Source organism: Dendrobates tinctorius, unplaced genomic scaffold (genome assembly GCF_039654945.1).
Source record: "Dendrobates tinctorius isolate UK_male_01 unplaced genomic scaffold, ASM3965494v1 ptg000028l, whole genome shotgun sequence".
NCBI lineage: Eukaryota > Metazoa > Chordata > Amphibia > Anura > Dendrobatidae > Dendrobates > Dendrobates tinctorius.
Window position 1 is genome coordinate 20,902,082 of NW_027361696.1, and position 15,416 is coordinate 20,917,497.

At 41.6% G+C, this 15,416-nt stretch overlaps 1 protein-coding gene across 1 annotated transcript; it reads left to right on the forward strand.

Moving 5' to 3' along the window:
• The first annotated feature begins 6,948 nt into the window (after nucleotides 1-6,948).
• On the forward strand, nucleotides 6,949-14,116 carry LOC141085183 (dispanin subfamily A member 2b-like). Its single transcript, XM_073570393.1, has 2 exons — nucleotides 6,949-7,197; nucleotides 13,706-14,116. The coding sequence occupies exons 1-2, from the start codon at nucleotides 7,027-7,029 to the stop codon at nucleotides 13,847-13,849; spliced, it is 315 nt and encodes a 104-aa protein (XP_073426494.1). The 5' UTR covers nucleotides 6,949-7,026; the 3' UTR covers nucleotides 13,850-14,116.
• Nucleotides 14,117-15,416: the final 1,300 nt, after the last annotated feature.

A 15,416-nucleotide genomic window follows, 5' to 3' on the forward strand; every position in this document is an offset into this window, starting at 1 on the left:
CTGTGGCCTAAAGGTAAAAATAGTAAGACCATGACAAGATAGCCAACTTTGGTTGGCAAAGGTATATACTGTTGGTACAGAAGGTACACAAGTTTGGTTAAGGGCACAAATCTTTCACACTCTGTCATCCTGCCAGTGTACTCTGCCTTGAGGTGACATAAAGTATAGTGCAAAATTGTCCCTCATTACTGAAACCGTCACAGAACTTCTAGTGGTAATGTCATAGTAATCTTGCAAGGTGGTTTCTTCAGAGGTGTCCTCAATGGAAATGGGTTCCTTGCAGATAACAAAATTGTGGAGTACCACGCAAGCTTTGATCACCTCGTCCACAGTTTCTGTCTTGAGGTTGATCGCAGTCAATAGGACCCACCATTTGGCTGTCAGAATACCAAAGGTACATTCAACCATTCTTCTTGCTCTTGTGAGGCGGTAATTAAAAATGCGCTTTGTTCTTGACAATCCTCTGCTACCGTACGGTTTCAAAAGGTGTTCTGACAGCTGGAAGGTTTCATCCCCTACACAGACAAATGGCATAGGTGGACCAGATGTTTGCGGCAGCGGTCTAGGGGGTGGGAACTGGAAGGTGTTTCCATACAGTTTACGCCCCATGGCAGACAGTTTGAAAACTTGAGAGTCATTGGAGCGGCCATAGGCCCCAATATCAACAGCAATAAATTTGTATTCCGCGTCAGCGATGGCCATGAGGACAATTGAAAAATATTTCTTGTAATTGAAATATTCCGATCCCGATCCGGCTGGCGTTACAATGCGGATATGTTTCCCGTCCACAGCGCCCAAGCAGTTCGGAAACTGACATATCTGTTGACACTTTTCTGAAATTTCAATCCACCTCTCTGTTGTGGGCTCTGGTAAAAACTCTTCAGCTAAGGAGTCCCACAGTGCACGGCATGTGTACGTCACTATTCCAGATATGGTGGAAATCCCGAGTCTGTACTGGAAATGCAGTGACGAAAGGGATTCTCCAGTTGCAAGAAATCTGTGGGGAATTAAAAAACAATCAATTAGTTTAAAATCACAGCATTACATACCAACACTCAGCTATAACACTTGGAGATACAAACTACCACCAACAAGATTGCAGTGAAAGTGTGCTCTGATGCGAGCATATCCAATAAATGTGGCTTACCTTAAAGTCACCATCAGACGCTCTGCGGGTGAAACAGAGAAGCGGCAATAGGTGTCCGCTTTTCTTATGAGGTGTGCAATGCGCTCCACCAAGTAATCAAAATTCTCCATTTTCATCCGAACATATCCAAAAAATTTATCCGGGTTTCATCTAAGGTCCATGCAGAGTGTAGAATAGACCCCATGCGTCATTCTCTTGGCTGTGATGGGGTGGATCCACAAACGTCGTCTACGATGCCTGATGCGCTGCTGTCTCGCTCTCTCCTTCTCCAGAACAATCACCCTCAAATGATTCGCCTCCGCTGTAAAATCCGCCAAATTCTTCAAAATATTTCCAATCACAACATCCATCTTCGCCAGTAACTTGCTCTTCTCTCCAACCTGCACTTTCTCCTCTACAACCTGTCAAAGAAGGGCTGTAGGAACACGCTATATATAGTTTTTCAGTAGCCAATCCCGTTCGGAAGGCCACAAGGGGCGATTTTAAAAACCGGATCCAGCGTAATCCGTCGAAAAACGGATCGAAAACCCGATGAACCGGATGAGACGGATCCTGTTTTGTCTGTCAAGAGCAAGACGGATCCGGCAGAAAAACAGATCCGTCACATCCGGTTTTACGAAACATTTGCCGGATCCGGCGCTCCGGCACGACGCCGGATCGCTCCTGACGCCGAAAACCTGATGTGTGAAAGTAGCCTTAATCTTCACAAATCCCCAGGTCCCGATGGACTAACCAACGCCTATTACAAAGCCTTCAACAATTCTCTCTCCCCTCACCTTACCGAGATGTTCAATTATGCCTCAGGAAAGGGAGCTTTTCCATCCGAAATGCTGATGGCTTCGATCTCGGTCATCCCCAAAATGAAAGGGGATCCTGAAGCCATAGAGAACTTCCGCCCTATTTCACTAATTAACACAGACATTAAGTTGTATTCTAAGATCATAGCGAATAGGCTAAAGGTACTGTCACACTTAGCGATGTACCAGCGATCCTGACCAGCGATATGATGCTGTCAGGATCGCTGGTACATCGCTAAGTGGTCACTAGTGAGCTGCCACACCGGCAGATCTCACTAGCAACATCGCTGGGGATGGGGATCGCTACTTACCTGTCACACCAGGCGATCCTGCGTCCTCCCGCCCGTGTCCACGCTCGTCGCTCGTCTCTCCACAGGAAGCGCCGCAGGAAGCTGACGACGAGAACAGTCCTGAATGTTCTCGCGCGATCAGCGATAACCAGCAGGGGAGCTGGTCGTAGGTAAGTATCAGACACAGCGATATCGCTAGCAATATCGCTATAACGTCACTAGTTATAGCGATATTGCTAGCAATATCTCTTAGTGTGACAGTACCTTAAGTCTGATAATTCCTAAACTGATAAGCAATGATCAGATGGGCTTTACAAAAGGAAGACAACCAGCCGATGCAACAAGGCGAATCATCAATACCATAAAATGGGCTAACTCTTCGAAAACACCCATGGCTCTGTTGTCACTCGATGCCGAGAAAGCATTCGACAGACTTAGTTGGTGTTTTCTCAAGCAGACACTCAAAAAATTCGGGTTCGATGATAATCTGACATCCTCCATCATGGCCCTAAATTCAGACCCAAGAGCCAGTGTAATTTGTAACAACCATGTCTCAGAGCCACTTACCATATCAAATGGCACTAGGCAAGGCTGCCCCCTCTCCCCCATTCTATTTAATTTAGCTATGGAACCTCTGGCCGAACAGATCAGAAAAAAACCCAAAATAGTAGGATTAAACACCTTAAATCGTCATCATAAGATCAGTCTTTTTGCTGATGATGTTATCCTAACTTTAACCAAACCCAAGATCTCCATCCCTGAGGCTCTCTCAGAAATTAACAAATTCTCATCATTGTCCAATTTTAAAATCAATGAACGCAAATCTAACATTCACCCGTTAAACATCAGTAAGGACCAAACCAGATGTATTAAAGCTGTAACCTCTCTTAACTGGTGTGACAAGGAATTTGCTTATTTGGGAATCACGGTGAACAGTAACCTCACTGGGTTAGTTAAATCCAATCTTAAAAAACTATCTGAATTAATAAATAAGGATTGCATGATTTTCAGGGATAGATCTCTATCATGGTGGGGAAGGATCCTTACAATAAAGCTTTTTACTTTGCCAAAAATATTGTACATTTTAAGGTGTATACCACTCCCTATCCCTTCTATCCATCTTTCTAACTTACAGGCACAGATTAATTCTTTCATTTGGGGCTATAAGACGCCCAGAACGGCCACTCAAACCTTATTTAAGAAAAGATTGAATGGAGGTATAAGCATCCCTAACATCACAGCCCACTATTATTCTTTGTTACTTAAAGAAAGTGCCCATTGGTTAATAGATTCAGATCCCCCGGCTTGGCTTGACTTAGAGTCTACACTTAATAACAATAGATAGAAAAGATAGAATAGAATAGATGCCCTAGATCCATAATCTATAATGCCATAGCTAACAACCTTCCAAACTCTGTTGCTCATCCAATCTTTCAAGCTGTTGCACTCGCCTGGTTTAAGATCTCTAAACCAAAGAGAGGATCCCATAAAACGACCATCCTCAAGAAACTCCCCCTAACACTCATTTACTCTATGACTAACCATTCATTATCCCCCATCTGGGCAGATTTAAAAATATCAAACTTAGAACACATTTTTAACGGGACGGAATTTTTATCCTTTCAAACACTAAAAACTACATATAATATCTCCTCGTCCCTGTTTCTCGAATACCTTACTCTTAAGGATAATATAAAAATATTTCTCGACAAGAAACTAAACTTCACTGAGTCATCCATAAAAATGCTAAATAATTGTGGTCATCGTATTTTCTGGAGTCATGGCTTTGTTTATGATAACTACAACCAAGATACGGCCTTGACAAAAATCCCTTCAATGCTGAGTTGGGAGAAAGACTTAAACTCTTCCTTCACTGTAGAAGACTGGGAGGATTCTCTCTCTTTATCATATCACTCCGTACTCTCCATGTCATTGCAGGAGACCCATTTTAAGGTTGTATCACGTTGGTACTATACCCCCAATAGACTTGCCCATATTGGGACTACGAACTCGCCTCTATGCTGGAGGGACTGCGGTCAGAAGGGAGACATCCTACATGTTTTCTGGAGTTGCCCAACGGTTAGCATCTTGTGGTCGCAGATCTCCTCCCACATCATTAGCAAACTTACAGGTAAAACCACAACCCTCACACCTCACTCGGCCCTACTTTCCCTTAATCTAGAGGAATTGGACCCTGCCTTAAAAGATATAGACATCCATGTTTGCCTTGTGGTAAAAAATTCCATTGCATTCCATTGGAAGAACCGTTTCCTTCCCAAAGTTGATGATATCTTACAGTTGATCACGCAACATAGATCCCATGAGTTGCATTTCGCATTGGCTAATGACCAATTCAGTAACTTCTAAAGGAAATGGTCTAAATGGGACCAAACTTTCCCTACTCCTATTACTTGAATGAATCCTTTATCACTTAGTAATCTCGATATAAGAAAAGCTGTTTTAGTTTTGCCTCTGACATAACTGATCTTGTATCTACTATTTGACATAGGGTTAGATCTGTAATGACACTCATTATACTCATTTGTGTGTTTTTATGTTCTTTATTGCTATTATTCTATTGTACAATCTTGTATTCTACATATTTAAGCGTTGACAAGATACGTTTGTAAAATGACATCATTAATGCATGTTTTGCATTTTCTGTACATGATGTCAACTTGTAATTTCCCTACTTCCCCTTATCTTTCCTTCTCTTCCCATTCCCATCCCTCCCCCCCCCCTGTCTTCCCCTCTCCCCATTGTTTAAAAGAATAAAATCTTTGGAAAAGAATTCGTGAGCACCTTCATGGTATAACACAATTTATCACCCGACATATCTCCAATGTATCTAAACATTTTATTACTACTCATAATCAAGATGTTACACATTGTCATGCAATAGAACAGATTAAAAAACATGCCTGTGGTGGGAACAATTACTGCGTGATAGGGAAGCACTGTGGATTTACCTTCTGGACACACGTGTACCAACAGGATTAAGGGTGTGTGCACACGTAAGCGTTTTTTTCATGTTTTTAAGCGTTTTTACAGGCAAAAACGCTTAAAAAAATGCGTACAAGAAGCATCCAATTCATTTTAATGAATTCACCACTTTCTGTGCATATTGATGTGTTTTTTTCTGCGAAAAAAATGCGTCGCGGTAAAAAACGTAGCACGCTCATTAATTTCGCGGAAAAATCTGCATTTCTAACTATATTCTATGAGACTGGGGATGCTCCGGAAAAAAACGCATAATAAATTTGCAAAAAACGCACAGAAAGCGCATGTTTCCTGTGAAGGAGTCCGTTTTTTAGTCAGGAATTTTCTGCATACGTGGGTACATAGCCTTACTCTTAGAAGGGAGTTCATGTTACACTAATAATTTGTTTTTGTTTATTTCAATTATATTATGTTTATTTGATATAAAATGTATTTATCATTCATGTATGTTCATGATATGCAACGCATTTAGTTTTTTTGTTTAGTTTTTAAGTCTTGGTTTTTAATTATTATCCCGTTAATCTGTTTGAAAACCTGCTCTGCTACCTCTAGAGGCTAACCTGAGTTTAAGAACACATAGTGTTCGAAACACGTCCAGGTCCTCTCTAGGCAATTCCTTTACAACAAATGTAGCAGCCATGTCATCATTTTAATGGATTTCAAATAAAGTTTTGGGGATTTTATCCTTGGAGCTGGACTTTTCCTTTTTCCAAAGAATCTTCCTTGACGTCTGGTAGGAGACATGTACCAGCAGAATAGTGAGTGCAGCTCTGGAGTATAATACAGGAGGTAACTCAGGAACAGTAATGTAATGTATGTACACAGTGACTGCACCAGCAGAATAGTGAGTGCAGCTCTGGAGTATAATACAGGATGTAACTCAGGATCAGTAATGTAATGTGTGTACACAGTGACTGCACCAGCAGAATAGTGAGTGCAGCTCTGGAGTATAATACAGGAGGTAACTCAGGATCAGTAATGTAATGTATGTACACAGTGACTGCACCAGCAGAATAGTGAGTGCAGCTCTGGAGTATAATACAGGATGTAACTCAGGATCAGTAATGTAATGTATGTACACAGTGACTGCACCAGCAGAATAGTGAGTGCAGCTCTGGGGTATAATACAGGATGTAACTCAGGATAAGTACAGGATCAGTAATGTATGTACACAGTGACTGCACCAGCAGACTAATGAGTGCAGCTCTGGAGTATAATACAGGATGTAACTCAGGATCAGTAATGTAATGTATGTACACAGTGACTGCACCAGCAGACTAGTGAGTGCAGCTCTGGAGTATAATACAGGAGGTAACTCAGGATCAGTAATGTAATGTATGTACACAGTGAATGCACTAGCAGAATAGTGAGTGCAGCTCTGGATTATAATACAGGAGGTAGGTCAGGATCAGTAATGTAATGTATGTACACAGTGACTGCACCAGCAGAATAGTGAGTGCAGCTCTGGGGTATAATACAGGATGTAACTCAGGATCAGTAATGTAATGTATGTACACAGTGACGGCACCAGCAGAATAGTGAGTGCAGCTCTGGAGTATAATACATGATGTAACTCAGATTCAGTGCAGCATCAGTAATGTACTGTTTGTACACAGTGGCTGCACCAGCATCCATCCCTCCCTTCCTGACAGCAGTAACAGGGGCCCTTTAAGAAGTCATGCAAGATATTGAAATAAACTTCCTTTCCATAGAACTTCCCCCTTACACATAAAGTCGAGCACAGCAGAGTGCGCAGAGCAAAGGTAGCAACTAGAGTCTACTGCAACTGTGTATGGAAGGAGACAATAATAAAATGTATCAACCGACTTCAGATGTGGTGACTATGCAGCCCGGGCCGGTGTCCTACCAGACCCCACAGAAGGATTATCTGGTGTGGTCCATCATCAACCTGATCTGTTGCTGCCTACCTCTAGGACTGGCCGCTGTCATCTTCTCCGTCAAGGTAAAAATCCATATTTCACTAAGTGATTATCCATTATTTAAAAATTTCAGAACCAGGCGACCTTGTACCAAAAAAAGCTAATTTTTCAATTTTTTTGTTTCCAGTTTTCTTATTTTCGCTCTCTAAGAGCCAGAACTTTTTTAGATCTCTGTTAACATATAAGTAGAAGTATCTGCAGGTAAATCCACAGATGATAATCTGCACCAAGTCTGCTGATTTACCTGTCAACTTAAGTAACCCCCAGCGCCTCCGACGCCATGCCAGGAGGTTGGGATGGCATAAAAACAATGCTGGGTGCGACAAAAGTGACAAAGGAGGTGATGATGATGTTTCTTTATTTAATTTCTAACTTTACAGGATTTATTCTTAGAAAGGTTAATAGGAAAAAAATCTTTTTTTAGTTTATCTTTACAGCATTCACTGCAGCAGCTTCTGTGTTATAAATCAGAGTTTCAGCTGACGCCCAGGGGGAATGGCGCAGGCTCAGCTCCTGAGCCCGTCATCAATATTTACACAACTTGTATCTTTTATTCTATTCTTTCCTCTATTTAAAAAAATCCATCTTCAAGTGTTATTCCTTTAGCATTTAGTTTATTTTGCAGAAGTATTTTTTTATCCTTTGCAGCTTTTATCTGTTTCCTTTTTTGCTTTCTTCTTTTTTCAGTTCTACACTTTGATTTTTCTTTTTTCATTTGCTCTTTATTTGTTTTTCCATTTCAGGATTTTATTGCTGCTTTTCCAATCTATTTTTACATGGCATTTACTTACTTTTATTTGATGTTCTTTTTAGTTTGTTTCTTACATAAATTGGGGAAAGAAGCTGATACTTTATTTAGTAACTAAAAATAATCCTCAGAGATGGAGAAACTGTGTTTTATGACATGATTACTGGAAGAAAGGGGGGGTCAGTGGAAGTTTAGATAATGTTTTTAGTACTTTATGTCTCTGGAATTGCTCCATGATGATTTTTGTAAAGTTTCTTCCTGCAGGAAAAATAACAAATAAACAAACATAAGTCATTTCTTATTTCTTCTTCACATCATAACGATCCTGCCCTTATTTATCTGCACCCTACACTTCTGAAATCCTCTGTGCTGCGCGGTGCTCTGCCAGCTGTACTATGCTGCTTTCTCCCCCACTCTTCTCTCAGTCATTGACCTTCCCTGAGATCAACAGACTCCTTTCCTGAAATTCTCTGTACTGCACAAAATGTTTTTCCTCCCATTAATCTCCCTTCCCACAAGATTTCTCCTCTATTACAGAAACCAGAGTACCCCTATCCATGATGTGAATGTATACATGCTGACTTAAATGGAAGATCTGACGTATTTCCAAAAGAGATTGCAAGCTTCAAAAGCCTTGCATAAAGCAGATTTCCCTCAGGTGCTAATGGACAATCAGAGGAACTTTTTATTAGGGTTTACACTTTTCTTCTTGAGCCGGAAGACTTTTAGGGTCTGTGCACATGTTGCAGATTAGTATGCGGAATTTTCTGCACAAAATCCGCATCTCTTGGCAGAAATCGCGGGTGAAAACGTTTGCTGATTTGATGGTTGTGGAGGAGACAGAGAGCGAGAGACTGGAAAACGTTGATGCGGAACCACAAAAAGAATTGATATGCTGCGGAAAAAAAAAACTGCGTGCATTTTTCCGCAGCATGTGCACAGCGGGTCTTCATTTACCATTGACTAACATTGCCTGTGCACTACACTGCGGCTTTGATGCAAATCCGCGTGGCAAATACCGCTGCGGATCCGCATCAAAATCCTCAACGTGTGCACATACCCTTTGTGTTGCCTACACTTGGTTTGATTGTAATGGCGTTCTTCTCTTTTGGCATAGGTTTCGCTTATAACACTTTTGCGCATTCTCATTTGAAGTGATTGTTGCCAATGAATGCGCTAATTAATAGAATAGATGAATAGTAATCCCCCATTTGGTTACATTTGGCTTCAGCCTATCTCCTGTTTAAATTGGGGTAATTTGGGTGGTACCTCGCCTATCTGCATGTGAACTCAACTTTTGATGGTTGATACAGTATACAACTGGCTAATTTATGGACTATGCCAGATTTCGCTGGCTTAGTATTGCTCTCATTTTTTCTGACTTGTGATGACATAGCGCTGAATGTTTACTTTATATACGATCCTCATTCAGGCTGTGTGCCCACGTTGCATTTTTGTAAGCGTTTCCGCAGCATTTGTGCCAGATCAGATGCTGCAGAAACGCTTACAAGATGCTTCCAATTAATTTTCATGCATTTTTGGCTTTTTGTGCCAATGCATGCGTTTTTAACCGTTCAGGAATCGCTTCGCGGCTAAAAACGCAGCATGCTCATTAATTTCCGCATAGCTGAGCGTTTTTAGCATTCCCCCAATGTTCCCAGAAAATGCGTATCAAAAACGCGCGGCTTTTTGGCAAAAACCGCGCAAGAATCGCGCGGAAAAAGAAGCGCGTTTTCTGGGAAAGGGGATGCGATTCCTGAGCGTTTAAAAACGCTAGCGTGGGCACATAGCCTCAGTAAGGATTTGTGCTTTTATGTTTTGCTATTTTGTTGCATATTTAAACTGTTTCTCCAGTGCAACTTATTGAATATATTCTCATTATTTGTGATCCTAGAGATTGGGTGTTAGGATAGATGGAGTATTATAATTGCACCCTTGCATAAAATGGAATATGTTTCTACATTTTTAAGTATTTTTAATCAGTTATTATGTGTCGAAGATGAATTTAATACAATTCTGATTTTTTTTTATACTTTTTTTGCTTTTGGAGTGTTTGCTATTGTTTTTTTTTTACTTTTAATGGTTTCCATCTTTGTTATGTTTTCATTATGACTCCTACAGTTTCATCAATGTATTGCAGAAATAGATCTAATTAACAAGTCTTTTTATGCTTCTTGCGCCATTATTATTATTTATTATTGTAGCGTCATTTATTCCATGGTGTGAGGAGGGGTATGCATAATAAAATCAAGTACAGTAATCTTAAACCATGCAAGTCATGACTGGTACAGGAGAAGAGAGGACCCTGCGCATAATGGCTCACAATCTACAATGGATGGGTGAGGATACAATAGGTGAGGATAGAGCTGGTAGTGCGGCAGTTTGGTGGATCGGTGGTTACTGCAGGTTGTAGACTTGTCGGAAGAGGTGGGTCTTCAAGCTCCTTTTGAAGGTTTCCACTGTAGGCGAGAGTCTGATATGTTGTGGTAGAGAGTTCCAGAGTAAGGGTGATGCACGGGAGAAATCTTGTATGCGATTGTGGGAAGAGGAGATAAGAAGGGAGTAGTGAAGGAGATTTTGTGAGGATCAAAGGTTGTGTGCAGGTAAGTGCCGGGAGATGAGGTCACAGATGTGTGGAGGTGATAGGTTGTGGATGGCTTTATATGCCATAGTTAGAGTTCTGAATTGGAGTCTCTGGGTACTGCAGGGATTGACAGAGAGAAGCAGGGGAATAGCGAGGGGACAGGTGAATTAGTCGGGCAGCAGAGATTAGGATAGATTGGAGAGGTGCAAGAGTGTTAGAGGGGAGGCTGCAATAGTCAAGGCGGGAGATGATGAGGGCATGTAATAGAGTTTTTGCAGATTCTTGGTTGAGGAATGTATGGATCCAGGAAATATTTTTGAGTTGAAGTCGGCAGTAAGTGGATAGGGCTTGGATATGTGGTTTGAAGGAGAGATCAGGGTCAAGGATTACCCTGAGGCAGTGATCTTTTGGGACTGGGAAGAGTGAGCAGCCATTTACTTTAATTGATAGGTCTGTTGGGGGAGACAAGTGAGATGGGGGGAAGATGATGAATTCTGTTTTGTCCATATTAAGCTTTAGAAATCTAGCAGAGAAGAAGGATGAAATAGCGAACAGACATTTTGGGATTCTGATTAGTAGGGAGGTCAGCATAGAGGTGATACTGAAAGCCATGGGACTGTATGAGCTGTCCCCGGTAGAAGAGCAGGTGTAGATGGAGAAGAGCAGGGGTCCTAGGACTGAACTTTGTGGGACTCCGACAGATAGGGGTGAGGTGAGGAGATGGTGTGTGAGTGAGAGACACTGAATGTCCGGTCTGTTAGGTATGACGTCATCCAAGATAGGGCCAAGTCTGTAATGCCAAGAAATGTTAGGGTCTCTAGTAATAGGGAGTAGTCCACTGTGTCAAAGGCAGAGGACTGGTCCAGGAGAAGGAGGACAGAGTAGTATAGAAGGCTGAGGACAGGTTCAGGTAGAAAAGGACAAAGTAGTGTAGAAGGCAGAGGACAGGTCCAGAAGAAAGAGGACAAAATAGTGTATATGGCAGAGAACCGGTCCAGGAGGAGGAGGACAGAGTAGTGTCACTTGGCTTTGACAGTCAGTAGGTCATTGGTGACTTTAGTCAGGGCAGTTTCAGTGGAGTGATGCGGTTGGAAGCCAGATTGAAAGCGGTCGAAGAGGGAGTGGGAGGAGAGCTGGGAGGACAGTTCAAAATGGACGTGTTGTTCCAGTAGTTTTGAGGCAAAGGGAAGAAGTGATATGGGTTGATAGCTATATACAGGGGATAGGTCAAGAGAAGGCTTTTTGAGGATTGGTGTGATTGAGGCATGTTTGAAGCATGAGGGGAAGACACCAGTTGTTAGTGGTAGGTTGAAGAGATGAGTTAGGGTTGGGATGAAGACTGTGATGAGGTTTGGAATGAAGTGGGTTGTGATCAGGTCAAGTGCAAAGGTGGTGAGATGTGATCTCGAGAGTAGGGCAGAAAGTTGGTCTTCTGTAATGGTGGAGAAGCTGGTTTTGGAGGAGGATGGATGAGTAGTTAGGAAGAGGGTCTCTGGGGGTTGTAGGCCAAAACTTTCTCCTGATGTCATCAATTTTATGCTTGAAGAAACAGACAGAGGAGAGAATTGAAAGTGTTGAATAGCTGTTTAGGGTTGTGACACAGGGAAGATATAAGAGATGAGAAGTAGGTTTGATGTGGCAAGAGTGGCCTTGAAAGTATTGAGAGACTGTTGAATGAGATGAAGTGCTTGTTGGAGTGGAATCTTTTCCTTCTCCGCTCAGCAATCCTGGAAGCCCTCCTCAGTTCTTTAGTCAGGTTGGTGTGCCAGGGTTGTCTGATTTTGTGAGCTTTGGTATGTGTGAGAGGGGCAGCTATTGTGGTGTTATATAAAGTGGCAGCGGCATCCGCATTGTGTAGGGAACTTATGTCTGTAAGAGGGAGAAGAGATTCACAGAGTGAGTGTAGTTCGAGATGTTTGAGATTTCTGTGAGGGTGTGCAAGTTTGTGGGGTGAGGATTGTGGACCTGGAAAGGAGAGGGAAGAGAATATAAGTAAGTAGTGGTCAGAAAGAGAGAGCAGTGAGTTAGAGAGGTTAGATAGGGAGCAGAGGCGGGTGAAGATGAGGTCCAGTGTGTGGCCATCTTTGTGAGTGGCTGCAGAAGACCATTGACCGTGGCCGAAGGAAGAAATGAGAGATAGAAGTTTAGTAGCAGCTGAGAGAGAAGGGACAATGGGAATGTTGAAGTTGCCCATATAGATAGTGGGAATGTCAACAGAGAGTAAATGAAGTAGGTGGTGGAAGGCACTGGGAGGCAGTAAATGACATGACAGCAAGTTGGAGGTTGGTTAGGGAGTAATTGTGCATAGTGCACCTCAAAGGAAGGGAGGGTAACAGAGAGTGCCAGTGAGATTTGGGTGAAAGAGCAGATTTTTTGCATGAGAAAATGAACTCCCCCATGCTTGCTGCTGGGGCAGGGGGTGTTGAAAAGATGGAATCCACCATAAGGAAGTGCAGATGGAGAGGCTGTGTCAGAGGGGGCGAGCCAGGTATCGGGGCTAATGATGAAGGAAAGTTTGTTAGTAATGAAAAGATCATGGATGTAGGAAAGTTGTTGCAGACAAAGTGAACGTTCCATAGAACTCCTGTTAGTGGAACTGGGGAAGCGCAGGCTGGGAGGATGAGTGTAAGGTTAGAGAGGTTACGGAAATGTGGGATAGATTGTGGATTGGAGGCAGAAGGGACTGTGGGGATGTGGTGAGGTGAATCAGGATTTGGAGAAATATCAGCGGCAGTGAGGAGGAGCAGGAGAGGGTATGAGGAGGCTGTCTTTGTTTGGAGACAGAGGATTGTATGTTGGGGAACAGATCTGATGAGGTGGTGGATGGTGGGATGGAGGGAGAGATGACCAGTTCCTTACTAGGTGTTGGGATTAGGGGGTTAGTAGAAAGTGAAAGATTATAGGGGTAAGAGTGAAAACAAACAGAAACATTGTTTACAATTACTGTATCCCGTTACCTTCAGTTCCTTTCTGTTTCAATTCTGGATTAATTCTTCAATAGCTCCACACACTTCTATGATGCACTTATGTGATGCACTGGGCAGACTGACATCTTGGCAGGCTTATGGTTTGCAATATATATGCTAGAAAATGCATTCAGGTGTGATGCAGAAAGGAGAGGTCTGAGCTCATCTTGGTCATGTAATAAAGACTGAGCCAGATGCAGAAGCCATCAATAAATCATTCCTTTTATTTACAGACCCGCGATGCCACCAATCAGAATAACGCAGTCCTGGCATCCAAGCACTCCGGTACTGCCTACGCCCTAAATATCGCCGCTACAGTGATCGGGATCGTCCTAATTATTGTCCTTATCGTCATTCGTTTCACCACAGCAAAATAAAGCTTTGCAAACCGAAATAAAATTGTAAAAGAATGCAAAACATTCTGGACGTATGTCCCTTTTTGTGGTATTGGCTGATAATCGCTTGTAAAGGGACCAAAATTTTATGACTTTTTGTACTTTATATTATTGGTAAATTGTGGCCAATATTCATTCTGCTTGTATTATAAAAATGGAATTTTCAGACAATTTTGAAAAAGTTTCAGCATTTGAATTTTTATTCTGCTTGTATATCAAACATAGCGAATAAATAATATGTACAATAAATTGACTTTTTCTTGGTCTCATTTTTGAAACCTCCTTTTTATTCTTTTCAAAATGTTACAAGGCTGGTAAGTTTTTCTGCAATTTTTAAAATTTTCATAAACATTTATTTTTAGGACCTAACTCACTACTAAAAGGGACCTGAATCGATCCCTATAGTCGCTTCATTTTTTATCCGGCACAGCTCAGAGACTTCAAATTGTCATTTAAGAAATTTGTTAAGAGTTAAAGAAAAAAAAGAGAGTTAGTTAATGAGTTTTACAGGAACTAAAGCAAAGTATATACGAGCATTGGGTTCATTTGATTTCAAACACGCGGCTCATAACAAAGAAACACCACTCCGTATTTATTAACCTGATTCTGCTGATCAGGATCAAGAAATGTATCTAGAGGCACAGTGAACATTCTGACCCCTAGAGAGTAACATAGGATTTATTAGAATTGGACCAATAAAATAAAAATGTTAATTTTCCCAAAATATTTACACCAAAGTTTTTAAGTTGATAATGTGCGTCACACACCGATTGACTCCCCCCCATGGAATTAAGTCAGCGGCAGCACTGAAAGACCCAAAACAGGAAGAGGGCGGGAGAGAAGAAATGGAAGGACTGGGTGAATTGCTGCAGACGGGTATGGAGATGGACGAGGTGAGAGGAGTATATAATATTATTCAAGGGAGCTTGTTAATACCATCACAGGAAAGGTAAATTGAATCAGATTGATTTACTGTGCATCACTGAGCCTATGGGCTCAAGTTAGATGATAAGAGACAATCCTTTTAACTCCATCACTGCCATAGACCACAATCTTGTGCTCATTTGCAATCCATCTTATATCAGGAAGCTTTTTTAAATGTTCAGATAAGGACAGGTACATAGTCCATTGCACCTGCATGGGACACTAACCTAAAGCTACTCTAAAAAAATTCCTAAAGAATTTTGTGTTATTGTCAAATGAACAATCATAGAAGTATTACATAAATACAGTTTGACATTAATTATGATATCAAGAGGACGTCAATAAAGGGTTATATATAAAATCCCCAACAAAACAATGCCCTATTAGATAAAGGGCAGATATGAGCACTTAAATGTAATGCCCTGTTAGATAAAGGGAAAATTGGGAACTTAACAATAACTACTAGTGTGTCCTATTAATCCCTATAGGTGGTTCTACCTAGTCTCGGAGGGCACCTTATGGATACATGTAAATGACATCCCGCTGACTGATGGCTGCACCTAGAATATCTTTGACATAATGTATCCAGTTCATAGAGCAAGTAACCAACCTGATACACAGAAAC